Raw genomic sequence first — 26,898 nt, 5'->3', positions numbered from 1 at the left:
TCCCTCTAAACCATGTCTGCCAGCAGCCAGCTCTATAGGACACCTTCCCCTTCCCGGGTGCCCCTGCTCTGCCCCTGGTAGAGTCCAGAGCCCTCTTTCAGAATAACCCCACCTTGCTGACTGGTCTCTATGTCCTTCCCCACAGGTGACCGAGATCCTCGATTACTGGGGACCCAATTCCGGCCCGTTGACATGGCGCCTCACCCCTGCTGAAGTGCGCCAGGTGCTGGCCCTGCGGATAGACTTCCGCAGTGAAGATATCAAGAGGCTGCGCCTGTAGCTGCCTGGATGAGCACACCTGGCTCATCACACTTCCAGGCCTGTTCCCTAAGGGGCCCCAGCCAAGGAGCTGAGCGAGGCTGTCTGGCTTGGGGGAGATCTGACAGCCCAGACCTTTCTACGGCTGGCAGCAGAGAAACAAAGTCTGGACCCACTCCATGCTCTGCCCTCAGACCTGGCCAGGTGATGCTCTGGGGGCAGCATCTCCCCACCGAGAGAAGCGGGCTCCTGAGGTGGGAAAGCCACGGCAGGCAGCGAGCAGCCCAGGCCAGCTTTCTGCATGGATGGTCAGTCTCTTGCCCTCAAACACTACAGCAAACAAGCTACGCCTGCCAGCCCTAGACAACTTGGGTACATCTGGGGACCTAGCAGTTAGGCTTGACTTTGAGGAGAGGCTGTGATGTTTATGATCCCTGAATAAAGCTACTCCTTGGAGAGATGCCAGTGTGCTGTTACCAGGGAGGGCCAGATGCTATGGGGCAGGGCAGGTCTATCAGTTGCACGGAAATAGGAAGGTAAAACCCAAGACCTCAGCCTGCTCCCACACACAGTGCAGCACACAGCTGTGTCCGGGGCCCACATGATGGCAGGAGCCCCCATCCAGTCCCAGACCCTCGTGCCCCTCTTGGGCCCTCAGCACCACAAGCTGGATCACCCCAGGGCCAGTTCCCCATGGTGTAGAGAAGTGGGAACTGCTCCCAGCAGGAGCAAAAGTGACTTTACGAGGACCACCTGCAAGGACAGAGTGAATTTATTCCAAGAATGCCAGTCCTGAGAACCCACTTCCCACAGGCACCAGGTCACTTGGCACGGTCCGTAGTTTTGCTAGTTAAGGCCTGGGATGGCAGTGAATCACTGGGTCACTGCTACCAACTTGGCAAGGGACCGCCACCCTCACTCCCACACTCACATGAGGGTTGAGTGTGAAGTCTACAACTCTAAGGAAGGCCATAGGGAATGCCTCGAAGGGCCTCTTCAGGGTTGGCCTTGCTAAGGGACTCCCAGCCATATGCCAAGGCTGGCTGTCAACCCTTTCCAGGGCCCTTGTGGAATGAGAAGGCCACCCATAGGATTTGTAAAGGCCACGTGGGATACTAAGCTTGGGACCTTCCTATGTCCAGGAGGAACAGAGGCTACACCTAGGCCACTGTCCACCAGGTCACAGTCCTGTCCCAGGCACTCTCTGCTTGCCCAGATCTTGCTCTGGTCAGCTTCCTTTGGGAGCAGATTCGCAGAGGTGGGTGGGGAGTAGGAGGTGGAGGTTCCCATGGGGCAAGGAAGGTGGGGGACACTGTAGCTCCAGGTTTTCTCCTGTTGCAGAGAGAAGCCAGCTTCATGGGAAAGGGCAACAGGTTGAGGCCTCGGTCCCCAGCAGCTTCAGGCTCAGGCCCTGAGTGTCCACTTCAACCAGGTGGATGCTGTAATTCCCAAGGCCCTGGACAAGACAGGAAGTATTTAGAAGGCTCTGGACAAATCTCAGGCCTTCTGGAGGCTGGACTGGGCCTGCAGGACCAGGGGGACTTACAGATATAGCCCCTGGTTAACTGGTGGGCCACAGTGAGGTCTCTTGCCCCCAGAGGTCTCTTTACCAACCCCAGCCCCATCAGTACCTCGGTCTTGGCCAGCACCGCCTCCAAGGCCTCCTTTTGCTGTGGCTCCTTGGTCAACAGATAGAGAAAGCCTCCACCGCCTGCCCCAGCCAGGCTCTGGCCATGCACGTGGGGGGCCAGGACATCCATCATACGCCGCACAGTCAGGGGCTCACAGCCTGGAGCCATGAGCTTCTTCTGCTCCCAGTACGAGGTCAGGCACTGGCCCAGCAGAGGCAGGCTTCCTGAGGTGGGGCAGAGGGGAGTGACCTGCCTGGCCCAAGATACTCAGCACCCATCTGGAGATTGCATGAAGTGCCAAGACGTGCTGCTGAGCCAGTGTCATGGTAAAGAAGCCGGATTCCAGTGCCGGCTGGAGCCGGGAGTAACCCACTTCCCAGGACTGCCTGAGGACCAATGTGCAGGAAGCAACCAGTGACACCACACCCAGCATAGTCGGCATCTAGGGAGCTGTGAAGCCACACACTGGGGACCCTGCCCAGCTCAGACTTCCTTGGAACTCAGCCATGGGTTGAGTCCCTTCCCCTCTCTGCTTCCTGTTAGGGCTGGAGGGCCTTTCCCATGATGAAAATTTTGTCCTCAGATGTAGCTTTCCCCTAAATGTGAGACCCTGGAGAGGACAGACAGTAGGCTTCTGTTCCCAGAGGCCGAATATCTGGAGCTTGTGCCAAGCCTGCAGATGACCCTGGCCTCAAACCCACAAGTGACAGAATACTTGCTCCCAGTGCCCTGACCCCCCCAGAGGAAGCCCCTCACCTTGGCGGAAGCCTTCAGCGCACTCCTCAGTTTGCCGCACCAGGCTGTGGGCATTCTGCACCACAGCAGGAAGTCGGGCATACCAGCTCCTCAGCACATCCTGCGGACGGGGCAGGAGAAGGGGCGGTGAGGACCCAGGCCCAGCCGGCAGACCCCCTGCCTGCCTCCCTCATGCTGGGGCCAGAGCTCACCTGCAGCAGGTTCCGAGCCAGGCGGGTCTTGCCAGTGTACACCAAGAGCAGGTGGTCATTGAGCTTCTGGACAAAGCCCTCAGGCACCGTGACCTCTTCTACCTCCACCTTCAGTGGCAGCTGAGCCCGGGAGCGCCCCACCTTGATGCCAGGCATTAGGCCACCTACTTGGTCCTGCCAGCCACCTCCTGTGAGCCCAGGGACTGTCACTGTTGGAGTCTATCTGGCCCAGCTTCACTCTCCCAGCCTAGGCTCCCCGCCCTGCACCCCTTGCTGGGACCAGTGTGGAAAGATAGCTTCCCTCAACTCCACAGGACAGTGAGCTATGCAGCTTCTGTCCCCAGAACAATCCCAGCAAGGGAATGGGCTTCACTCCAGGGCAAAGCTTGGAATTCCCAAGGCCTGAGTTTTGTTTTAGACCTAATGTATAATTGGAATTGGGATAAACCACATTGAAGGATAAAGATTTTACACTATGGCCGGGCACGGTGGCACACGCCTGTAATCACAGCACTTTGGGAGGCTAAGGCGGGCAGATCATTTGAGGTCAGGAGTTTGAGACCAACCTGGCCAACATGGTGAAATCCAGTCTCTACCAAAAATACAAAAATTAGCCAGGCATGGTGGTGCATGCCCTGTAATCCCAGCTTCTAGGGAGGCTGAGGCAAAGGTTGCAGTGAGCTGAGATCGCACCACTGCACTCCAGCCTGGGTGACAATGTGAGACTCTGTCTCAAAAAATACATATTTTACACTGACCTCTGCCCCTCCTAGGGGAGTTTTAGTCAGAGGAGAGGCTGACAGATACCTTCCCTGTAGCCTGAGTCTCCCTGCACCGTCTTCTGACAGGTGGTTTATGTTGGAAGGAAGGTCATCAGGATCTGTTTTTCTCTTATCTAACTTACACATCTTTCCATCTTCAGTAATGAAAGGTATGTATCATTTTCCTCCTTGTAGCTGCATAAAAATAACAAAACTAGTCCGGGCATGGTGGCTCACGCTTGTAATCCCAGCACTTTGGGAGGCCAAGGCGGGCGCATCATGAGGTCAGGAGTTCAAGACGAGCCTGGCCAACACAGTGAAACCCCATCTCTACTAAAAATACAAAAAATTAGCTGGGCATGGTGGCAGGCACCTGTAATCCCAGCTACTTGGGAGGCTGAGGCAGGAGAATCTCTTGAACCCGGGAGGTAGAGGTTGCAGTGGGCTGAGATCTCGCCACTGCACTCCAATCTGGGTGACAGAGCTAGACTCCATCTCAAAAATAAAAAAAAACTAAAAATAACAAAACTTGAGTTGCTTCTGGGACAGGCCCTTGATAGTTACGGAAGGGCCTGCAAGGGTTTAAAGTATGAAATGCAAAAGACAGGAGCCATCTGGAACTTTGCAGCCAAAACCTGGTAGTTGCAAAGTGGCTAAGTCTTGAAATGTCAAGACTTAACTGTGCCCCTCTGCTTCAAAGCACTTGGCACAGTTTGTAATACACATGCACCTGAGTAGTTATTGATTAATGTCTGTCTCCAGGAGACCACAGGACTTTTGAGGGCAGGGACCCCATTTTTGCTCATTTTATCCCTGGGGCCCCACAGAGTGGGTTCGCAACAAATAGTTGTCCGTTGGCCAAATGTAGAACTTGAATGGTACACCTCAAAAGAAAACTGAAAATGCTTCCCCATCTGCTCCTTTTGCTAATGACTACCGATTATGGGATATGAGTCACTACAGTGAAATGTGAGGCTTGAGCTGCAGAGTGACAGAAAACACCACAGTCAGGCTTCAGTAGGCCTTTGCAGCAGTTTCTTTCCAGGGGTGTGCTGGAGACGGGGCCTGACACCCTGAGGTGGACCTGAAACCAGACAAGCTGTAGCTGCTCTACACTGGCCATGGGTTCCAGGGGGCTCGGTGGCCAGGAGGAGTGAGAAGCCTGGCGCTGGTGACATTCATTAGATCATAGTCATTGTTGGGCTCTTGCTGTCCCACCATATGGCCAGGGGGTGGGGGCGGGGGCACAGGTGATCATATCTCAAGTAAGGGCACGATGCCAGGACAGGCGGAAGGTCCAAAGCAGCTCTGCCCAGCCCGACCCCAGCACAGCCCTGGAAAGGCACAGTCACGAAGCATAGCACCTGGTCCCAACAAGCATGAGAGGCACAGCACAGGCCAGGCGCAGTGGCTCACGCCTGTAATCCCAGCACTTTGGGAGGCTGAGGCAGGCAGATCATGAGGTCAGGAGATCGAGACCATCCTGGCTAACACGGTGAAACCCCGTCTCTACTAAAAATACAAAAAAATGAGCCAGGTGTGGTGGCGGGCGCCTGTAGTCCCAGCTACTCGAGAGGCTGAGGCAGGAGAATGGCGTGAACCCAGGAGGCAGAGCTTGCAGTGAGCTGAGATCGCACCACTGCACTCCAGCCTGGGCGACAGAGCGAGACTCCGTCTCAAAAAAAAAAAAAAGGGCACAGCACAGAATCTGGCACTCAGTAGATGCTCGTGAAACAGCTCGTTGGGAGGTAGAACATTTCAGGTTGAAAACGACCAGAGAAGGTCAAAGTGACTAGAATGAAAGTATTTTCAACAGCAGCACAGTCTTGTGGCTGTTGGCCAATCACATGCAAATCCAGGGGAGCCCCACTCCCCCCGCGGGCCCTTGGGAAAGTGTCAGTGACCTCCTCCAACTCCAGGGCAGTCACATACCAGTGGTGAGCACCTGCTCCAGGTGCAGCACTGCGTGGATCAGGGCTTCCGTGCCCACGACCCGGCCTGCGGCTCGCTGCAAGGCAGCCAGGGCAGTGCCTGCCAGGATGCTGCTGGTGCCTGCGGGGCGGAGAGGAGAGAGCAGACATGAAACACCTCCACCCTGCCCAGGCCTGCCTGACTCCCGCTAAGGGCAGAGGCCAGGAAGGGGGATCACAGGCAAGGCTGGAGGGCTGTAACAGTCGGTGGGTAGCAGGAGGCAGGGCCCACTCACCCAGGCCAGAGCCGTGGGGCAGCTCAGACCAGGTGTGCAGCTCAAAGCCGCCCCCGAAGGTGCGGAGCAGCTGCTCACTCAGCTGGAGTTCCGAGTGGACATGCACGATCCCCGCACAGATGAAGGCCGCCTTCAGCAGGGCCCCTGCAGAAGGACAGGCATGAGAAAGGAATTCAGTCTCGAAGGGCAGATGCAGGCACCCACCCACCCTGGACTTCCCAGCCCAGTGCGGGACTCATCCGGTGGGACAAAAGCCCAGCAGCAGTACTGGCCCCATCCCCAAGCCACAAAAGGGCCTCTGGGGTCCCAGACAGGGACACGTGTCATCTTTGCAGGTTGACTCCCAGCCCCTTCCTTCCCTTCAGGCTCCTCAGCCAGCCTGGCTGGCCCTCAGGCCAGACCCCACTGGCCTGCAGTCTCTAGCTTCTGCCCCGAGCCCCCAGCTGGCCAGCCCCACCTGCAGAGGTCCCAGGGTGCCTGACCTGGGGCATGAGGCTGGCAGTAGTCCCGCAGGTCAGCCAGGCACCGGCACACTATCTTCACAGTCATCTCATCCTGCCGAGGCCCCACCGCCAGCCACAGCTCAGGCTCCAGGATGCGGCGTGCCCTGGCTCCGATGGGCCGGCGGCCGTCCACTCGCACAGCCAGGCCCAGCACAGCCCCGCCAAGCTCATAGGCAAGGGGTGGCGTGTCACTCCAGCCCCCTATGGCAGTGTGGCAAGACTCAAGCTGGTCACAGAAGCTGCCAGCCTGGCTCTGGGGCAGCTACCCTCAACCCCACCTGCCACAAGGGGCTCACCAGAGAAATCCACACGGGCCGGGCACTCAGCCACCACCCACTGCCCAGGTCCCGGCAGTTCCACCTGCTCTGTGGAGACAAAGTGCTGGGCTGACATCACAGCCTGGCGGATCAGGATCTGACCAGCCCCCTCATAGTGGCGGGCCGCTCGCACCAGCAAGGCTGGCCTGCCAAGAGAAGGGGGAGGGATGGTCGCATGCAGCCCCAAGCTGGGGGCAGATTGCCTGGCTTTGGGGACCTGACTGTCCCGGGGTACCCAAGGGAGCCCCACCTCTCTCTGGGCTTCCTCCATCAGGGTCCACTTCCCAGACAGCAAGGGGCTTATCCAAGGGATCTGACCTCCATTAGTACACACCTGCTTAGCCACTTGTCCCTCTCCTGGGCAAGCGCCTCCACGCCCGCTGCCAGGTCTCCACACTCCAGGTATGAGAAGGGCTGCATCCACTCAGGGTTGGCAGCTGGCCCGCTCCGCAAGCCCCCACGGCCCTCTGCCATGCAGCCCAGGACGTCCGCCACACAGGCCAGTGCCCGTGCTGCCACGCCAGGGTCTCCTGCCCCAGCTGCAACTGAGGGACAAGGAGTTGGGGGTGGCAGGGGAGGAGGCCTGTCTTCAAAATCCTCTGCCACGAGAGGCTACTCAACAGTCCCCAAATGCGCCAGATCCCTCACACCTCCTGGCTTTTGCCCACAATGTATCTTTGACTGTAACTGCACTCCTACTCTCTGCCTGGCAGAGATCCTCTCATCTTGCCAGTCCCAGCCCATAGGTGTCTCTTCACCCCCACCCAGGACACCCATAGTGGTGAAGAGCTCAGACTCTGGGCTCCAACCACCTGGGCTCAGGTCTAAGCCTCACCACCAGCTAGCCATGTGGCTCTGGGTGAGTGGCTTCAATACCATTCATGTCCACGGTCCCTGGGACCTTCCATGAGGTTCAGCCTAGGAGGCTAAGGCTGTGAGCCCCCAGAAGTGTGCCTGGGACCTCATGCAGAGATGACCATGTCCCCTGGGGGCTCTGCCCCTCACCACGCTCTGCACCCACATCCTGGCACCCAGTACAGAACACGCAGGGTTTGCCGATGTGCCTAGGACCTAGAGCTCAGCTGCCAGGCCTCAACCTCTGACCAAACCCCACTGACAAGGATGAACATGCCTCAACCTCAGACCAAACCCCACCGACAAGGATGAGGCCTTCCAGAATCCTAAAAGTAAACTCCAGCATGCCCCTTCCCTGCTTGAGCACCTCATGGTCCCCTAGTCCCCTCAGGGGATGGCCCAGAGGACAGGGAGGGCAGGTGCCCCTGGCCTGATTCTGCAGCACTACCAGCCTGCACACTCACCCTGGTCCAGTGTGGCCAGCAGGGGCCCGGGGCAGCCCTCGCGGACAGCAGCCCAGATCAGCGGGCGCAGGCTGAGGTCCTGCCGGGCCTCCAGCACGTGCCGCGCCTTATGCAGGGCCTGGCGGAAGAACAGGTCCCGGCGAGAGGCCAGCGTGGCAGCCCGATCCAGGCACAGCTGCAGCTGCTCCCAGGACAGGCGCCAGGAGGCTCGCCAGGCTCGCAGGGCCTCGCCCCCATCCTCCTGGTGGTCCAGCATCCACAGCAGGTCCTGGGGTCCCAGCTCCCTCGAGGGGTGGAGCACAGGAAAGAGGCGGGCGCTGGGAAGGCAGTACTCTGCGGGCAGCGTGTCGGGGTCCCACAGGTCCCAGGCTCTGATGTGGGGAGAAGGCACATTCCCAGGAGGGAAGCAAAAGCTCCAGTCTCTTCCCCAAGCCCTGAGCCGCCTGTCAGTTCATGGGGACAGGACAGACTCCTCCGAGGTAGCATAAGTGGGCAATTCAGGTCGGGGGCCAGGCTGCCTGGCATCCTTTCCCAGACCATTGAACAAGAAAGCCAAAGTCAGCACAGCCAGAGACTGGGAGCTGCCCGGGGGAAAGTACTGGAGAGAATCCGGCTGCCCAAAACCACCCAGGCCCCTGGATGGTAGCACGGCCCGTGCTGCTCTGGGGCAGGGGAGGGACACACCTCAAAGAGCAGCAGTCACCCCAGCTGCCCAGGCCCACAGAGGCCCTAGGGGTGTCCACCTTACCGAACACCTGTCCTCTTGAAGAATTCACTCCAGGGCACGTTGAGATATGTGCCTGCCCCCTGTCTCTGGGGGAGAGGAAGAAGCAGTCAGGGCTGCAGGGGCCACAGGAAAGGGTTAGAGACACTAGGCCAGGGGGCTAGGAGCTGCTCAAGTGCTCACATGAGGGCAGGAAGACAGACAAAGAACATACTTGACCCACCCAGGCTGGAGTGCAGTGGCGTGGTCAGCTCACTGCAGGTATGAACTCCTGGCCTCCCACCTCGGCCTCCCAGAGTGTTGAGATTACAGGCGTGAGCCACTACACCCAGCCATGGAGCAATTTCTGAAATTGTTTTCAGCCCTGCAGCCCCAACACTCCTGCCAAGGTGCCTGAAATCTGGAGCAGAACCCTGGGTTCCAGGCCCAGCCCACCACAACAGGCTGCAGCCCAAGGCGGCTTACCTCCCTCTCTGAACCTCAGTCTCTAGCCTGTCAAATAAGGATAAAAACCCCCACCCAGCCATGCGCGGTGGCTCACACCTATAATCCCAGCACTTTGGGAGGCCGAGGTGGGCAGATCAGTTGAGGTCAGGAGATTGAGACCATCCTGGCTAACACGGTGAAACCCCATCTCTACTAAAAAATACAAAACAATTTGCCAGGCGTGGTGGTGGGCGCCTGTACTCCCAGCTACTCAGGAGGCTGAGGCAGGAGAATGGCATGAACCTGGGGGGCAGAGCTTGCAGTGAGCCAAGATTGCGCCACTGCACTCCGGCCTGGGAGACAGAGCGAGTCTCAAAAAAAAAAAAAAAAACAACAACCCCACCCAACCAGACTAGCATGGCGAAACCCCATCTCTACTAAGCTGGGCGTGGTGGTGCATGCTGGTAGTCCCAGCTATTCGCGAGGCTGAGGCAGGAGAATCGCTTGAACCTGGGAGGCGGAGATTGCAGTGAGCTGAGATTGGGCCACTGCACTCCAGCCTTGGTGATAGAGCAAGACTCTATCACCAGAAAAAAAACAAAATCCCCACCCAGCCCACCTGGCAGTGCAGATGCAAGGAGGGAGGTAAAGGCCTGTGGAGACTCTGCTGGTCTCACAGCCTATCTTCACCCTATCTCCTCCCTCATCCTCTCCTCCCTACATCTGACCCTCCTCACAGCCTGTCCCACGGGCCAGTGCTCAGAGAACCCCGCAGTGGGGTGGTGGCCAGGACTCCTTGGGGCTCCCCAAAGCCTGAAGATGGGGGTGAGGGAATGCAGGGTGACTGCCTACCTCCCAGCTGTCCAGACGGCCAACGAGGGTGAAGGCGTGGCCCGGGGAGCCGTGTAGCCACATGTGGTGTCCCTGCAGGACAAGGTCACGCAGCTCCCGGCCATGCAGGGCCTTGGAGTGGGCTGTATCTAGGCCAGTCACCAAGCAGCCAGCGCCTATGTGAATGGGGCCCTGGCGGGGGACAGGGCAGGCATCCTGGGTGGGCAGGCACCCAACACCCCCAACACATGCGGGATGCCAGCACCCTCGCCCCAATCTGCCCACACGCTCAGGCCTCACCCGTAGGTGGCAGTGCTGCAGGACACTCCCAGGACCCAGCCGGACAGGGCCCTCCAGCAGGCAGCTGACCACAGAGCTCCCGGTCGCCAGGAGCTGCTGCTCCTGTGCAGCCAGGTAGGAGGAGCATGAGGGTCGAGGCCCAGGGCTGCCCCAGCTCTCCTCCCAAGCCAAGCATCCAGGGGCAAAGCGTCCAGGCCTACTGCTCCCCTGCCCTGCAGCACCCTACACTCCTCTCTGGACCTGCCTTGGCCCCAGCCTGAGACCTATTTCCATCCCACCTGTCCAACTACGCCCAACCTTGCCACCCTGGGGGCCACCTCTGAACCCTACCTGTCCCCTTCCTCAGCAGCACGGCACTGACCCAGGCCCACCACTGTCACCCCAGGCAGACCCCAAATAAAGGTCTCCTTTAGCTTCTCAATCAGGCAAGCTCAATGCAGAATCCTGAGTTGGCCACTTACTGGCTCTGTGGCCTTAGGCAAGTTACTTAGCCTCTCTGAGCCTCCAGCACTTCATGTGTAAACCAGGGTAACACCTGCACTCGGGTCATCTGTTCCAAGTGCCGGCTATTTTCTTCCCGGGAATCCACATCCGACCTGACCCCAGGCACCCAGCAGGCACCGGAGGGGCAGGGAGGTCTCACCTCCACCTGGGAGTGCACAATCTGGGCCCCAGGAGCCCCGGGGAGTGTGAGGCTGAGCAGGAACTCACTGGCTGAGGAGGTCATGTAGCTGTAGCTGCCGTTGGAGACATAGGCTGTAAAGACATAAGTACTGAACCCAACCCCATGCCTGCTGCGACTCAGGGGCCAGGCTGCCTCCCAGCAGCAGAGACACATGGGGGCAGGTGTGGCCATGAGCCTGTTAGGGGAAGCTGAGTCAGGAACCTGCCCAAAGCCACGCAACACAGCTAGAAAGTAGACAGGTTGGCCGGGCGCAGTGGCTCACGCCTGTAATCCCAGCACTTTGGGAGGCCGAGGCAGGCAGATCACGAGGTCAGGAGTTCGAGACCAGCCTGACCAACATGATGAAATCCTGTCTTTACTAAAAATACAAAAATTATCCAGGCATGGTTCCACGCACCTGTAATCCCAGCTACTCAGGAAGCTGAGGCAGGAGAATCGCTTGAACCTGAGACGCAGAGGTTGCAGTGAGCCGAAATTACGCCACTGCACTCCAGCCTGGGCAACAGAGACATACTCTGTCTCAAAAAAAAAAAGCAGACAGGTTAGGGCCGGGCATGGTGGCTCATGCCTGTAAGCCCAGCACTTTGGGAGGCCAAGGCAGGCGGGTCACCTGAGGCCAGGAGTTCAAGACCAGCCTGACCAACTAAAAATAGAAAAATTAGCCGAGTGTGATGATGCATGGCTATTATCCCAGGTATTCAGGAGGCTGAGGCAGGAGAATCGCTTGAACCCAGGAGGCGGAGGTTGCAGTGAGTTGAGATCGCACCACCTCACTCTAGCCAGGGCGACAGAGAGAGAGTCTGTCTCAAAAAACAAAACAAACAAACAAAAAAAACAAAAACAAAAGTGGACAGGCTGGGAGAGCCCAGGAATGAGACAAAAGGAAGACAAGAAGGGGAAGGAGGTAGCTCAGTGGGGGGCTCTGGCACAGGACAGGAGAACTGCCCAGTCCCTGTCCTGGGCTGCCTGGCCCAGCGTGCAGTGAGCAGCTCCATTCTTGGGGTCCTCACTCCCATGGTCTCCCCACCCCAGGGAGCTGAGAGGCAGTACCCACCCATGGTAAGGGGCTGATCGCGAAGCTCCCTCCACAGCTGGGCCCGGGCGCTCTGCAGATAACCCGCTACATCTGCATCGCCTTGCCCCAACTCTGGGGGCCTCCCCACCAGGAAGTCCTCCCTGGTCACGTTCTCAGCCATGCAGTGCAGAATGTCAAAAAACAGAGACAGCTGGGGGAAGGGGAAGAAGCACAGCTATTGGCATAGCAGGGGTTCAGCCCCCAAATTCTGAGGCTGAACCAGGGCAGTCCCGTCTGCGGAGTCTCTGCCCCAGAGAGGGGAAGTGGCTGGCCTGAGGTCACACAGTGCCTCGCCCCCAAGCCAGGCCCCACCTAGCTGCCCTCCCCCAGTCACCTGGACAGGCCGGGCTCCGGAGTCCAAGCCTAGGTAGGTGCAGGCATCCAGGGGCGGGCTCACGTGGGTGGCTAGGAGGCGCTCGGCAGTCTCCACAGAGAAGAAGACAACCCCAGAGACCTGGAAGGGACCCCAAAAGGATCAGAGACGGAGGGCCCTGGACCAGGCCCTGGTACAAGTCAGGGAGGGCACATGCAGACGGGCCACATGAAGCTGAGTGCCATACCAGGCAGGGAGTGTCACCTTCTGACCACTCCAGCACCCAGACTCCAGGCTTACTTGGGGTAGCTCCCACCAAGACACCTTCTGGGACACCCTCAACTGTCAGGCCTTCTCCCGAACCCAGTTCTCCACCCTCGCCATGGTCCACTCCCAGATTTCCATGCCTCTCCAATCCTTGCCCCTCATGCTGGAAGCATTCCCGGAGTCTGGCTCTAGGCCTCCTCCCAACCGCACTCCCTAACTTGCTCACATTCTGGTTCTAGACTTTCTTTTTTTGTTTGAGTTTTTGAGGTTTGCTTTGTTTTGTTTTACAGTGGGCAGGGGATTGATTCAGAGTCTTGCTCTGTCACCCTGGCTGAAGTGCAGTGGCACGATCTCTGCTCACCGTAACCTCTGCCTCCTGGGTTCAAGCGATTCTCGAGCCTCTACCTCTCAAGTAGTTGGGATTATAGGCACACACCACCATGCTCAGCTAATTGTTGTATTTAGTAGAGACAGGGTTTCACCACGTTGCCCAGACTGGTCTCGAACTCCTGACCTCAACTGATCCACCCGCCTCAGCCTCCTAAAGTGCTGGGATTACAGGTGTGAGCCACCCTGCCCGCCTGGTTCTAGGCTTTCTGGCTCAGGACAAGACCCTGAATTCCAAGGCTACCCTGTCCTCAGATTCTAGCTCTAGCTTGTCCTGGAGGCTTCTAGAAGGAATCGAAGGAAGTCAGACCCTCCCTCCCTGTCCCATAAGGTCCCCAAAGCCCCGCAACCTGGGCCCAGCAGCCATACCAGTGGCACCCGCCCATCAGGCCTGACACACCGCTGAATCTCTGCCTCAGTGCCCTGGTAGTAAATGTCCAAAACGAGGCCCTATGTGCAGGGAGAAACAGAATCAGCGGAGGGAGCAGGAAGGGATCTGGAAGGAGGCCACAGCCACAGGTGGCAGCAAGGGTACTCTCCAAAGGAAAGCTGAGGACCCAAGGCTGGCAGTTGCTGGCATTCTCAGGGGGGCCTGAGATTTCTACTCCATGATGGCAGAGGGCAGGCTTTAAAGGTCTTTGCAGCCCTGAGCCCGGGCACAGAGACTGGGCAGGCGGTCGGTGTGAAATGTATTTTTGGCGAGAGTAAGGGAGCACCGGTGCCACCGCCATGGAGGAAACTCCTTGGATTCAGGAACATGCGAGGAAATCCAGGATGAGAGGCTGCCCACTGACAGGGAGGAGGCTGCCCACTGACAGGAGGAAGGCTGCCCCAGCCGGCTCCACTGCCCCCAGGGGCACTACCTGGGGGTCAGTTAGGTAGACGCCATGATTCTGAGCGTAGGCCGGGCTCCCTGGGAGGGCGATCACTCTGGCTCCCCGGAAGCTGTCCCAGCTGATCCCTGTGGGGTGGGGCAGTCAGGAGGCTCCCAGGGGCCTCCACCCTAGGCACGGATTTCCCCACCAGGAGGAAGCAAGAGCCCAGGGCTGCGGCACCTGGGCACCTCTAAAAGGGAAATACGGTTTCCAAGCCAAATGAACATTCCCCTGGGAGAATGACAACCCTCCTCTCCCAAAGTTCTTCCGCAGAGCCCTGTGGGACAGAAGGGGCAGGGCTGCTTCTGTCCATCCTATAGACAGACAGACTGAGGCACAGCAGGAGAAGCCCTGCCTCCACCAGGCTTCATTCTCCACACCCTCCAGCTTCCCGTCTAATAGGGCAGTGGGGCAGGCCCAGAGGCAGGGTGGGCAAGAAGGGCAGAGCTGGCTTCTTGCTGTGGCTGTGACGAGGGAAGGCGGTCCCAGGTAGTCTCAGGCTCACCAGGATTTGCAGGAACAGACAGCAGCATGTCGGTGCTGCAGACCCACACGCCTGGCGGGGAGCCCGGGCCCAGCTGTGGGGGCAAAGAGACAGAACACAGCTGGTGCCTGGCCCAGCCCTTCACCTGCCCCCTCCTTGCCCAAGGATACTGTGCTGTTGAAGTAACAAGGGCCTCTAAGACCTGGTCTGCCCCCACCCACTGTCTGACCTGGGTTTACAACTTTCCCCATGTGACCAAGACTAACTTATTTGTTGTTATTGCAACAGGGTCTCACTGTCACCCAGGCTGGAGTGCAGTAGTGCGATCGTAGCTCACTGCAGCCTCAAACTCCTGGGCTCAAGCGATCTTCCTGTCTCAGCCTCTTGAGTAGCTGGGACTACAAGTGCATGCCATCATGCCCAGGTAATTTTTTAAAAATTTTTTTGTAGAGATGGGGTCTTGCTGTGTTGCCCAGGCTGGTCATGAATTCTTGGCCTCAAGCGATCCTCCCACTTTGGCCTCTCAAAGTGCTGAAATTATAGGCATGAGCCACCGCCCCCCAGACACAACTAACTTCTTGAAGCTCTTAACACTAGGCACCCTCAAAACCATTCCTTCTCCCAGCTGAGCCAGCATAGATCATACCTGGGGGAACAGTGGGAGGGAAGTGGCTCTATCTGGGACGAGGCACCACGGGCCACTACCCAGCCTCACCCGATGGGTGATGATGTCCAGCAGGCAGTCCAGGTTGCAGACCAAGGCTTCCACGGGGGCCTCGGGGTTCTCCACGGGGAGGCAGGTGAAGGCCCTGCCACAGTCATCAAAGGGGAAGTCTCGACCCTGGAAGTCGGGGGACTGGTGAGGAAGCTTCAGTGCACAGAGCCCAAGGCCACCTCATCAGCTGTGCAGGCAGAAAGCCATCCAGTGGAGGGCTGATAAAAAATGTTCTCTTGATATTTTCTCCTACAATATATTTTTATATTATGCATTGCATTGCACTGCAATTTTTTAGACTAAGTCTTGCTCTGTTGCCCAGGCTGCAGTGCAGTAGCGCAATCTTGGCTCACTGCAACCTCCGCCTCCTGGGTTCAAGCAATTCTCATGCCTCAGCCTCCCAAGTAGCTGGGACTACAGGCATGCACCACCATGCCTGGCTAATTTTTTGTATTTTTAGTAAAGACAGGGTTTCACCATGCTGGCCAGGCTGATCTCAAACTCCTGACCTTGTGATCTGCCCACCTCAACCTCCCAAAGCGCTGGGATTACAGATGTGAGCCACTGCGCCCAGCCTATATTTTTATTTTTTGAGAAAGGGTCACACAGGCTGGAGTGCAGTGGTGTAATCATAACTCACTGCAGCCTCAACCTCCCAGGCTCAAGCGATCCTCCCATCTCAGCCTCCTGAGTAGCTGGGACTACAGGTGTGCACCACCATGGCAGCTAATTTTTGTATTTCTTATAGAGATGAGGTTTCACCATGTTGCCCAGGCTGGTCTCGATCTCCTGGGCTCAAGCAATCCTCCCGCCTTGGCCTCCCAAAGTGCTGAGATTTACAGGCATGAGCCACTGCGCCCGGCCCTAGATGGACCTTTCAATCTAATATTCTGCTGGGAAAATATGTGGTATATATTTAGCCAATTCCCAATTTTTGGACATTTAGAATCTTTCAGATTTCATCTTGCACACACACAGTGGCAGAACACCCCTGAAGTCCTGCTCAACTCCACGAACTGGGATTCTGGCCTTCTGCTTGGCCCCTGCCCCAAAGTTCATTTACCATGTGCAGAATGAGGATCCAGGCCGAGTGCAGGACATCGGATGTGACCACCTGCAGGAGTGGGAAAGCCCTGTGAACAGAGGCCTCAGGCAGACGCCCTGGAGGATGGCACCCTCGAATCCAGAGAGAGACTCCAACACAAATCCACTCAGGTACCCAAGGGACAAAAGGCAAGGTCAAACCAATGGCCACAGGCAGACAAGGGGCAGCCCTGGTCCCTCCTGGATAAGGGATCCCAGGGCCCTCCACCTGGGCCACCTTCTTGCTGGCTGGTTTGTTGCTGTTGTTGTTGTTGTTTTGAGACAGGGTCTCACTCTGTCACCCAGTCTGGAGTGCAGTGGTATGATCCCAGCTCACTGCAGCCTCGGTCTCTTGGGCTCAAGCGAGACTCCCACCTCAGCCTCTTAACTAGCTGGGACTACAGGTGTGCACCGCCACGCCTGGCTACCTCTTAAATTTTTTTTTTTTTTTTTTTTTTTGAGATGCAGTCTTGCTCTGTTGCCCAGAATGGAGTGCAGTGGCATGATCTCGGCTCACTGCAACCTCTGCCTCCCGGGTTCAAGCGACTCTCCTGCCTCAGCCTCCTGAGTAGCTGGGATTACAGGTGTGTGCAACCAGGCCCAGCTAATTTTTATATTTTTAGTAGAGATGGGGTTTCATCACGTTGGTCAGGCTGGTCTCCAACTCCTGACCTCAGGTGATCCACCCACCTCGGCCTCCCAAAGTGCTGGGATTAAAGGCATGAGCCACCGCGCCCGGCCTCTGCTGTCTGTTTTGAAGGGGAGGTTACAGGCAACAACAGTTGGGGGCTGGCTGGGTGACTGAGGGGAGTCAGCGCAATGGCAGCTACAGTGGTCCCCTCCCCTGCTGGTGCCATCTCCCTCTGCAGAGCATGTCCAAGTCTGTGCTCACCCTCACTCTGCACACAAAGGTGCTATGCAGACAAGGTGACCGGGTGAAGTGGCTGGTTGCATGGGAGACACGGGACCAGCAGGGATGCTGACTCACATGGCCTGCCCAAAGCAGGCAGCCGCATCTCAGTTCCAGTGAACAGTTCGTTGCCATATGGGGATGACAGCCCAGGCTAGCAAGACCTTTGAATGTTTCAAGAGAAGCCAGAAAGCCTCACTTTGAGATATTGGCTCCAACTCTCTAAAAACACTGCAAAAGCTGGCCCTGCCTTCTGCCCTCACTTGAACGGCAAGGCAGAGATGAGTCCGCCCAATTTACAGAAACAAAAACTGAGACCAATGCTGAGTTGGCCAGGGCGATGGAGCCAGAGGAGCTGGGGATCTCAGAAATGACCTGGTTCCAGCAGGGACACAGACCAGGGAGGTGGCCCTGGTGAGCACTCACAGTGAAGCCTGCCCGGGCACTCAGGTGTTCAGCAGCCACCAGCAGGGCGTTGAGGGTGGCTCCTCCGCTGCCCACACGCTTCTCTGGGTCCTCCACGGCCAGTAACAGCGTCCCAGCAGGGATCTGCTCCCGCTTCTGCCGCACTTCCAGTTCTAGGGTCAGAAGAGACACTGGGACCTGCCCCCCAGCTCTCTGCCCTGGCCCAAAGCACGTGAGCAAGCCTACTGATCATCAGTGTTTGATCTTCCTTGACTTAGCTTTCCATGTAGGAGGCCACTAGATCTTCACCCAACTTAGTGAGAGAAGTCATATTACTCCCATCTTACAGATGAGAAAACTAAGGCACAAGGAATGACATGCCACGTATGCTGTCCCATGACTAGGGAGAAGTGCAATCTGGGTTTGAACCCAGGTTGGCCTGGCACCTGGGGTTGGAGGGACATAGCCAGGAAGGGGAGGGAGGTTCTCCATTAGGGGCAAGGTGGGAAGGGGAGTCCCCTACCTCTCTGAAAGACCTGGACACTGTCCTTGTACTGGCAGGTCAGGATGATGACTGTCCAATCAACTCCCTTCGGCTGCTCCATTCTGGCCAAGCGGAGGGGCTTCCTGAGACAGCAATATGGGTAGATGTGACTATTTTTTAAACCATTATAACTAAAATTAATTAATTTTATATACAATTCTATGATTTTAACATGTGTATAGATTTGTGTTGGTATCACCATCTACACTCAAAAAAACTTCCTCATGCAACCTCTCCTCCCCGCCTACGCCCTGACAACCACTGATTTGCTCTCTAAAGCTATAGTTTCATCAACTTAAAAAATGTCGGCCGGGTGCAGAGGCTCACGCCTGCAATCCTAGCACTTTGGGAGGCTGAGGTGGGGGGATCACCTGAGGTCAGGAGTTGGAGACCAGCCTGGCCAACATGGTGAAACCCCATCTCTACTAAAAATACAAAAATTAGCCGGGTGTGGCGGGGCATGCCTGTAATCCCAGCTACTCAGGAGGCTTGAAGCAGGAGAATCGCTTGAACCCAGGAGGCGGAGGCTGCAGTGGGCCAAGATTGCACCACTGCACTCCAACCTGGGCGACAGAGGGAGACTCCGTCTCAAAAAAATAAATAAATAAAAGAAAAAATGTCAAACAGGCCAGGTATAGTAGCTTACATCTGTAATTCCAGCACTTTGGGAGGCCGAGGTGGACAGATCACCTGAGGTCAGGAGTTCGAGACCAGCCTGGCCAACATGGCAAAACCTCTTCACTACTAAAAATACAAAAATTAGGCAGGCGTGGTGGCATGTGCCTGTAGTTCCAGCTACTCAGAAAGCTAAGGTGGGAGGACTGCTTGAGCCTGGGAGATTATGGCTGTAGTGGGCTATGACTGTACCACTGCACTCCAGCCTGGGTCACAGAATAAGACCCTATCTCTAATTAATTAACTAAAATAAAATAAAGGCCAGGACAGGTGTAGTGGCTCACGTCTATAATCCCAGCACTTTGGAAGACCAAGGCGGGAGGACTGCTTGAGCCCAGGAGGTTAAGGCTGCAGTGAGCCATGATCACTCCACTGCACTCCAGCCTGGTTGACAGAGCAAGACCCTCAAAACAAAACAAAACAAAACAAAAAACAGTCAAATAAAATGGAATATAATCTTTTGAGATTAGCTTCTTTCATCCAACATGATGCCTCTGAGATGTATCCAAGTCATTGTACATATCTGTGGCCCAAGCCTTTTTTCGGAGGAGCAGTGATCCCTCGCATGGATGGGCCGCATCTGTTTCTCCATTTACCCACTGAAGCGCATCTGGGCCATCTCCAGTTTTTGGCAGATGTGAATAGTCCTGCTATGAACCTCTGGAGATAGGTTCGTGTGAACAGATTTCATCTCCCTAGGTGGACACCAAGGCGGATGGCTGGGTCACGTGGTCAGCGTGTCTGCTGACATTCCAAAATGTGGATGGGTGTGATTTCCCCAGGGAGTGTGCCCAGGAAGGAGGAAGGGAGGGCAGCAGGATGGGGTAAGAGTTGGGGCCACCCAAAGCAAGGGGGAAAGGAAGGCGAGAGCAAATGCCTAACCCCACCCCCCAGGCTCCTCAAGCTGATGGGGGTTCCCCGGAGAGGGGGGCAGCTGTGGGGAGCGCATATGCACTCAGAGCTGCAGGAGCAGGCACTTGGAGACCTCCCTTCCCAGGGGTCTCAGCCAGCCCAGCAGGGGCTGCAGCCCTACCTGCCCGCCATCTTCCTCCAGGGCACTATCAGCAAGTAGGGGGAAAGCAAGGCCAAAGATTTGGCTTCACCCCCACCCCTGTCTCCCCCAACCTGCCAGCACTCCTGCCAGATGGAAAACCAATCTGACTCCTGAGCCCCTGGCCTCCCCGAGACCGAGTCCCCAAGAGTACCCACACATTCACCTCTGGCAGGGCTCCCACTGCTGTCCCACAAAGCAGCACCCCCATTTCCTCCCTCCACCCCTCAAAACTCAGCATGGGAAAAGCCCATGCAAGTAAGCTGCTCACCACTGGCTGAGCTGCGCCCTGAGCACACATCTGGTGGTCAGCCCACACCCCAGCCAAAGTGACAGGAAACCTGAAGCTCAGCCACAGGTTATTCCAGTGCCAGGCTCTGCTGTCACCAGAAGAGAAGAGGCTGACAGGACACCACCACTCAGCAACACCCACGCCTTCAGGAAAAGCCTCTGTCAGAAATTGCTCCATTCCCTACTCAGCCCAGAAGGGAAATCCAGAGGGGAAATTCCAGCTAGAGATCCCAGCCAGGCACTTGAGGGTGAAGGCTTCTCCCAGGATGCCCACCAAGCCCTCCCTCCAACTTTGCCACCAATTTACTGTATGGCCGTAGGCACGTCTAACCCTCAGGTCAGCTGCAGCAGGGAGTGTAACTAACAGACGCCCCCAGCTGCTACGATCTGAATCTCCCACCTTGTTTACATGGAGGCCACGCTTTGAACGAATCTTCTCACAACCAGTGACTGAGCACAGCTGGGACACTGAAACAGACCTATTCCTGTGAAATTCCAGACTCCTCTGGCAGGCAGCTTAGAACTGCACTGCCACCTGGGCGCAGTGGCTCACATCTGTAATCCCAGCACTTTGGGAAGCCAAGGCGGGCAGATCACGAGGTCAGGAGTTCGAGACCAGCCTGGCCAATATGGTGAAACCCCATCTCTAATAAAAATACAAAAATTAGCCAGGTGTGGTGGCACGTGCCTGTAGTCCCAGCTACTCAGGAGGCTGAGTCAGAATAATCACTTGAACCCAGGAGGCAAAGGTTGCAGTGAGCCAAGATCGCACCACTGCACTCCAGCCTGGGTGACAGAGCGAGATTCTGTCTCAAAAAAAAAAGAAGTCCAGGAACGGTGGCTCACGCCTGTAATCCCAGCACGTTGGGAGGCCGAGGAGGGTGGATCACAAGGTCAGGAGATCGAGACCATCCTGGCTAATGCAGTGAAACCCCGTCTCTACTAAAAATACAAAAAATTAGCCGGGTGTGGTGGCGGGTGCCTGTAGTCCCAGCTACTCGGGAGGCTGAGGCAAAAGAATGGCATGAACCCGGGAGACGGAGCTTGCAGTGAGCAGAGATCACGCCACTGCACTCCACTCCAGCCTGGGCGACACAGCGAGACACCGTCTCAAAAAAAAAAAGAGGCTAGACGTGGTTGGTGGCTCACGCCTGTAATCCGACCACTTTGGGAGACAGGGGGCAGGACTGCCTAAGGTCAGGAGTTCGAGACCAGCCTGGCCAACATGGTGAAACCCCATCTCTACTAAAAATACAAAAATTAGCCAGGTGTGGTGGTGGGCGCCTGTAATTCCAGCTACTTGGGAGGCTGAGACAGGAGAATCACTTCAACTTGGGAGACAGAGATTGCAGTGAGCCGAGACCATACCATTGCACTCCAGCCTGAGCAAGAAGAGCAAAAATCTATCTCGAAAAAAAAAAAAAGATGAAGAAACTGCTGGGTGTGGTGGCTCATGTCTATAATTCCAGCATTTTGGGAGGCCATGTCAGGAGGATCGCTTGAGCCCAAGAGTTAGAAACCAGCCTGGGCAACATACAGAGACCTGGACTCTACAAAAAAAAAAAAAAAAGACGGAGAAATGCGGCACAGAGAGATGAAGTAACTTGCCAAAGCTAGCAAGTGGCAGAGTGAAGTTTGAAACTAAACTTTTTTTCCAGAGTATCTATTTTATTACCTTTTTTTCTTTTTGAGATGGAGTCTTACTGTATCCCCCAGGCTGGAGTGCAGTGGTACAATCTCAGCTCACTGTAATCTCCACCTCCTGGGTTCAAGCAATTCTCCCTGCCTCAGCCTCCTGAGTAGCTAGGATTACAGGCATGTGCCACCACGCCTGACTAATTTTTGTATTTTTAGTAAAGACAGGGTTTCACCATGTTGGCCAGGCTGGTCTCAAACTTTTGACCTCAGGTGATCCACCTGCCTCGGCTTCCCAAAATGCTGGGAATGAGCCACCATACCCGGCCTCTTTTTTTATTGTCTTTTTTACTTTTTTTTTTTTTTTTTAAAGACAGGGTCTCAATCTGTCACCCAGACTGGAGTGTAGTGGTGCAATCATAACTCACTGCAGCCTCGACCTCCCAGGCCCAAGCAATCCTGCTACCTCAGCCTCCTGTATAGCTGGGACCATAGGCACACGCCACCACGCCTAGCTAAGGTTTTCACTGTTTGTTTTCTTTTTAAGAGATTGGGTCTTGCCACGTTGCCCAAGCTGGTCTCAAACTCCTGGACTCAAGCAATCCTCCTGCCTCAGCCTTTTTTTTTTATTAATTTATTTTTAAATTTAATTAATTAATTTTTAAATTCATGCTCCCCACTACAGGGTCCACTTGCTTAACCACTACAATAAACCTACTTTGTAGAGCTGAAGTACAAAAGGAGGAAATATATGTAAAGCGCTCAGTATGTATTATCTATTATAATTATGACAAAGCCTAAACAAATACAAGGGAGGGATGATTTTAGTAATAATAGTCACTAGGACGCCAGGCACGGTGGCTTATGCCTGTAATCCCAGCACTTTGGGAGGCCAAGGCAGGAAGATTACCTGAGGTCAGGAGTTCGAGACCAGCCTCGCCAACATGGTAAACCCTGTCTCTATTAAAAATACAAAAATTAGCCAGGCATGGTGGCAGGCACCTGTAATCCCAGTTACTCGGGAGGCTGAACCTGGGAGGTGGAGGTTGCAGTGAGCCAAGATCACGCCACTGCACTCCAGCCAGGGCGACAGAGTGAGATTCCGTCTCAAAAAAAATAAAATTAAAATTAATAGGCCGGGCATGGTGGCTCACGCCTATAATCTGAGCACTTTGGGAGGCCGAGGCGGGTGGAACTCCTGAGGTCAGGAGTTTGAGACCAGCCTGGCCGACATGGTGAAACCCCATCTCTACCAAAAATTCAAAAATTAGCCAGGCATGGTGGCGGGTGCCTGTAATCCCAGCTACTCAGGAGGCTGAGGCAGGAGAATCGCTTGAACCTGGGAAGCGGTGGTTGCAGTGAGCAGAGATTGTTCCACTGCACTCCAGCCTGGGTGAGAGTGAGACTTTGTCTCAAAAAAAAAAAAAAGAAAGAAAGAAAAAAAAATTAATAATAGCCACTAGGACTGAGCACTCTGGACCACAGTTAAGGTGCTGTGATTTTTTTTTTTTATCTTGACAACACCCTTAGACCCTGCAAGATAAGTATTATTATCTCCTATTATCTCCACTTCACAGAGGCCAGGAGACGCTATAGTCAAAGTTGCAACACACCTGGGTCTTTTGGATCCTTATTCAGGTGATAGTGATAATGATATCTGGTCCCAAGCAAAGGCACTGAAAGACAGCAAGAGGCCAGGCGCAGTGGTTCACACCTGTAATTCCAGCACTTTGGGAGGCCAAGACAGGCGGATGGCTTGAGCCCAGGAGTTTGAGACCAGCCTGAGCAACATGGCAAACCCCATCTCTACCAAAAAAAAAAAAAAAAACCACAGACATACAAAAATTAGCCAGGCACAGTGAATGCGCCTATAGTCACAGCTACTCAGGAGGCTGAGGCGGAAGCATTGCTTCAGCCCTGGGGGCAGAGGTTGCAGTAAACTGGCACCACTACATTCCACCCTGGGTAACAAAGCCAGACCCTGTCTGAGGAAAAAAGGGAAAGGGAAAGGGAAAGGGAAAGGGAAAGGGAAAGGGAAAGGGAAAGGGAAGGAAAGGAAAGGAAAGGAAAGGAAAGGAGAAACCCTTGAAATGGCCAGATGTGGTAGCTCACATCCGGAATCCCAGCACTTCGGGAGGCCAAAGTGGGCAGATCACTTGAGTTCAGGAGTTCGAGGCCAGCCTGGCCAACATGCCAAAACCCCATCTCTTTTAAAAGTACAAAAATTAGCCAGGTGTAGTGATGCGCACTTGTAGTCCCAGCTACTCAGGAGGCTGAGGCAGGAGAATCACTTGAACCCAGGAGACGGAGGCTGCAGTGAGCCAAGATCACGCCACTGCACTCTAGCCTGGGCAACAGAGCGACTCTGTCTCAAGGAAAAAAAGAAATGCCCCAGAGAGTCCAATGGCCCAGAAGTTCTGAGCCCAGTCTTCATCTCAGCATAGTGATAGACATGGGCAGGTGACAGGTCATGGCCAGAGTGGGGAGAGTATCCCTTACTAATGACAGGGGCAGAGGAACAGTCCTGGGTTGCGTATCAGTCCCAAAAGGCTCTGTCCCCATCTCTACCTCTTCCTGCTTCCTGTAAGATCCTGAGCAAGTTACTTAATCTATTTTTTTTTTTAAGATGGAGTCTCGCTCTGTCACCCAGGCTGGAGTGCTGTGGCGCAATCTTGGCTCACTGCAACCTCCGCCTCCCAGGTTCAAGCCATTCTCCTGCCTCAGCCTCCCGAGTAACTAGGACTACAGGCGCGCACCACCATGCCTGGATAATTTTTTGTATTTTTAGTAGAGACGGGGTTTCACCATGCTGGCCAGGCTGGTCTCAAACTCCTGACCTTGGGATCCGCCCGCCTCGGCCTCTCAAAGTGCTGGGATTATAGGCGTGAGCCACCGCGCCCAGCAGTTACTTAACCTCTCTAAACCTCAGTTTCCTAATCTGAAATTTAAGGCCAAAGACATCAACCTCCCAGGACTGTTTTCAGCATGAAATACAATGTAAAGTATGTGGCACACACCAGTGGCTCAATGAATGATAATCTTTCCAGCCAGGCAAGGAAGCAGGAGAGTTTAACCTGTCCCTGAAGGAGGAAGGACTGGAAGCTCTCAAACATTCTCTGAGTTAGACTGTCCTGAAGAAGAAAAAAATCAGGGAAGGCCTCGGGAATCAAGCAAGGCTGAGGGACATCCCCTGAGAGATTAACACAAAAGGTAAAATGATACAAGTAGCTAATACATATGGAGTGCTTTTTCAGGCACTATGGCAAAGGCACATCAGTGTCACTTCATATGACCCACCCAACAGTCCTAAGAATTGGTTCTTATCTCACTGAAGCTCTAGACAAGAAAACTGTAGTTTAAAAAGCAGAAACATAGCTATTAGGTTGGTGCAAAAGTAATTTTGGCTTTTGCCATTGCTTTAATAGCACAGGCAGGCTAGGCTTTTGTTTTGTTTTGTTTTGTTTTTGAGAAACAGGGTCCGACTCTGTCACCAGAGGGCGGAACGCAGTGATGTGATCACAGCTCACTGCAGCCTCAAACTCCCGGGCTCCAGCGATCCTCCCATCCCAGCCTCCCAAGTAGGTGGGACTATGCATGAGTCCTGCTAGTTTTTTATTTTTTGTTGAGATGGGGCCTCCCTTTGTTGCCCAGGCTGACCTACAACTCCCGGACTCAAGTAATCCTCCCGCCTTGGCCTTCCTAAGTGTTGGGATTACAGGTGTAAGCCACCATGCCTGGCTTTTTTTTTTTTTTTTTTTTTTGAGATAGAGTCTCCCTCTGTCGCCAGGCTGGAGTGCAATGGCGCGATCTCGGCTCACTGCAATCTCCGCCTCCCAGGTTAAAGTGATTCTCCTGCCTCAGCCTCCCAAGTAGCTGGGATTACAGACGTGCACCACCACGCCCAGCTAATTTTTGTATTATTAGTAGAGAGGGGGTTTTGCCATGTTGGCCACGCTGGTCTCAAACTCCTGACCATAGGTGATCTACCTGCTTCCGCCTCCCACAGTGCTGGGATTACAGGCGTGAGCCACCTCGCCCGGCCTTTTTTTTTTTTTTTTTTTTAAATTAATAGTTTGCTGGAGTTACACAATCTCAAGAGGTCCTGAGAAAGTGTGCCCTAAGGCCCTAAGGTTCTTTTGTTGTTGTTGTTGTTGTTGTTGGTTTGTTTTGTTTTGTTTTTGAGACGTAGTCTCGCTCTGTCGCCCAGGGTGGAGTGCAGTGGCGTGATCTTGGCTCACTGCAACCTCCATCTCCTGAGTTCAAGCGATTCCCTCGCCTCAGCCTCCCAAGTAGCTGGGATTACAGGCATGAGCCTTGGCGCCCAGCCTCTACCCACTTTCAATACAGCCTCATCTGCTGAGATCAAGTTGAAATATTTTTTAGTGTCCTCAGCCCCACGCTGTTCAAGACTGGGATAGTGTTGGGGAGCCAGAGATAGAATAAAGTACTAAGAACTCTTCATATGAACCTTTTGAAGACAGGTGGGTCAGGGACTGCACATTTTAGAACTTTAAAGAGGAAAAAAAGGCTCACGGAGGACTCTGACTTGCTGCCTTCTAAATAACAGACCGAAAGAAGTTACTTGGGAGTAAAATCGTTTTGTAAATTACCCAAGAGCACATCATTGAGATTTGTGCATAATACTGAGCCCTCCCGGGTAAACTGAGAGAGGAGAAGCGGCCTCATAGTAAAATCAGAGCAGCGCCGGCATCCAGGGCCCAACCTGCCTCAGGGTGAGGATCCTCTGAGGCCCGCATCCCTCCCGGTCCCAGCTGCCAGCAGGTCCGGCCGCACCAGCCGGGTCGCGGGGCTCCCCTTGGAAGACCCAGGCCAAGTGGACGCGGGAGCGCAGAAACCCCTGTGGGCTCCCGGGGCACCGCAGAGCTCCCGGGGACTCTTCCCTGTCAGGACCCGGGCGGCCCGCGGGTCGACTCGGTGCTCCCAGTCAGGGAGGGTGCACCGGAAAGCTGAGGAGGCGCAGGGGCACTGCGGGGACCCTCGCGGACTGACGTACCTGCCGTCGCCCGGCGCTCGGCGGAGCGGACTCTTCAACGCGAGGCTGCGCGACCCTCGCGGTGCACTCCGGGAAGTGTAGTTTCACCTCCGCGCCCCCCCAAGGCCGAGCCCCCGTCCGGCAAAAAACACGGTCGGAGCCACCGCATAGGCCAGCGTGGGTGGCCGGGGCAGCGCTTTCCTGAAGGGCAGCGGGGCTGCGATCCAGAAGGGAGATGGGAAGGGGGCCGCTCCAGGACCCACGAAACTACAACTCCCAGAGGACCG

General features: G+C 55.3%; 2 protein-coding genes across 5 annotated transcripts in view; one reads left to right on the top strand and one right to left on the bottom strand.

The window, feature by feature from the left end:
- COG4 (component of oligomeric golgi complex 4) overlaps nt 1-716 on the top strand; it is a 42,530-nt gene extending 41,814 nt beyond the window's left edge. The window contains exon 19 of the mRNA XM_019012408.2: nt 146-716. Within this exon, the coding sequence (XP_018867953.1) occupies nt 146-280 (135 nt within the window). The 3' untranslated portion in view covers nt 281-716. The remainder of the gene's footprint in view (nt 1-145) is intronic.
- A 296-nt stretch (nt 717-1,012) lies between these two features.
- On the bottom strand, nt 1,013-26,880 carry FCSK (fucose kinase). Of its 4 annotated transcripts, none has more exons than XM_031002615.3 (24): nt 26,633-26,880; nt 17,946-18,049; nt 17,444-17,595; nt 16,088-16,138; nt 15,025-15,150; nt 14,331-14,403; nt 13,814-13,911; nt 13,320-13,400; nt 12,318-12,437; nt 11,963-12,134; nt 10,867-10,979; nt 10,224-10,325; nt 9,945-10,115; nt 8,691-8,755; nt 7,943-8,313; nt 6,958-7,168; nt 6,603-6,769; nt 6,286-6,507; nt 5,804-5,947; nt 5,530-5,649; nt 2,837-3,024; nt 2,646-2,745; nt 1,890-2,113; nt 1,013-1,714 (listed from the first exon to the last, which is right to left on the bottom strand). In XM_031002615.3, exons 2-24 carry the CDS (start codon nt 18,025-18,027, stop codon nt 1,613-1,615), a joined length of 3,255 nt encoding a protein of 1,084 aa, XP_030858475.2. In that variant the 5' UTR covers nt 18,028-18,049; nt 26,633-26,880; the 3' UTR covers nt 1,013-1,612. The 4 variants fall into 4 exon arrangements, 3 of the variants coding, with proteins under 3 accessions (XP_030858475.2, XP_030858474.2, XP_063555779.1); XM_031002614.3 differs by having other exon boundaries at nt 14,956-15,150; nt 26,633-26,746; XR_008672740.2 differs by lacking the exons at nt 1,013-1,714; nt 1,890-2,113; nt 2,646-2,745 and adding an exon at nt 3,644-3,792 and having other exon boundaries at nt 2,939-3,024; nt 14,956-15,150; nt 26,633-26,750.
- Nucleotides 26,881-26,898: the final 18 nt, after the last annotated feature.

The sequence above is a fragment of the Gorilla gorilla genome, chromosome 18 (assembly GCF_029281585.2).
Source record: "Gorilla gorilla gorilla isolate KB3781 chromosome 18, NHGRI_mGorGor1-v2.1_pri, whole genome shotgun sequence".
NCBI classification, from domain to species: domain Eukaryota; kingdom Metazoa; phylum Chordata; class Mammalia; order Primates; family Hominidae; genus Gorilla; species Gorilla gorilla.
This window is presented reverse-complemented; position numbering and strand designations above follow the sequence as displayed.

Bases quoted from the DNA above. Each gene is read 5' to 3' on its own strand.
- FCSK (XM_031002614.3), bottom strand. From the start codon at position 18,027: ATGGAGCAGCCGAAGGGAGTTGATTGGACAGTCATCATCCTGACCTGC. The intron at 8,314-8,690 runs GTAAGGTGGACA...TCCCCACATCAG, and splicing joins TTCAAGAGGACAGGTGTTCG to AGCCTGGGACCTGTGGGACC. The intron at 7,169-7,942 runs GTGAGTGTGCAG...CTTGTCCCTCAG, and splicing joins GCTGGCCACACTGGACCAGG to TTGCAGCTGGGGCAGGAGAC.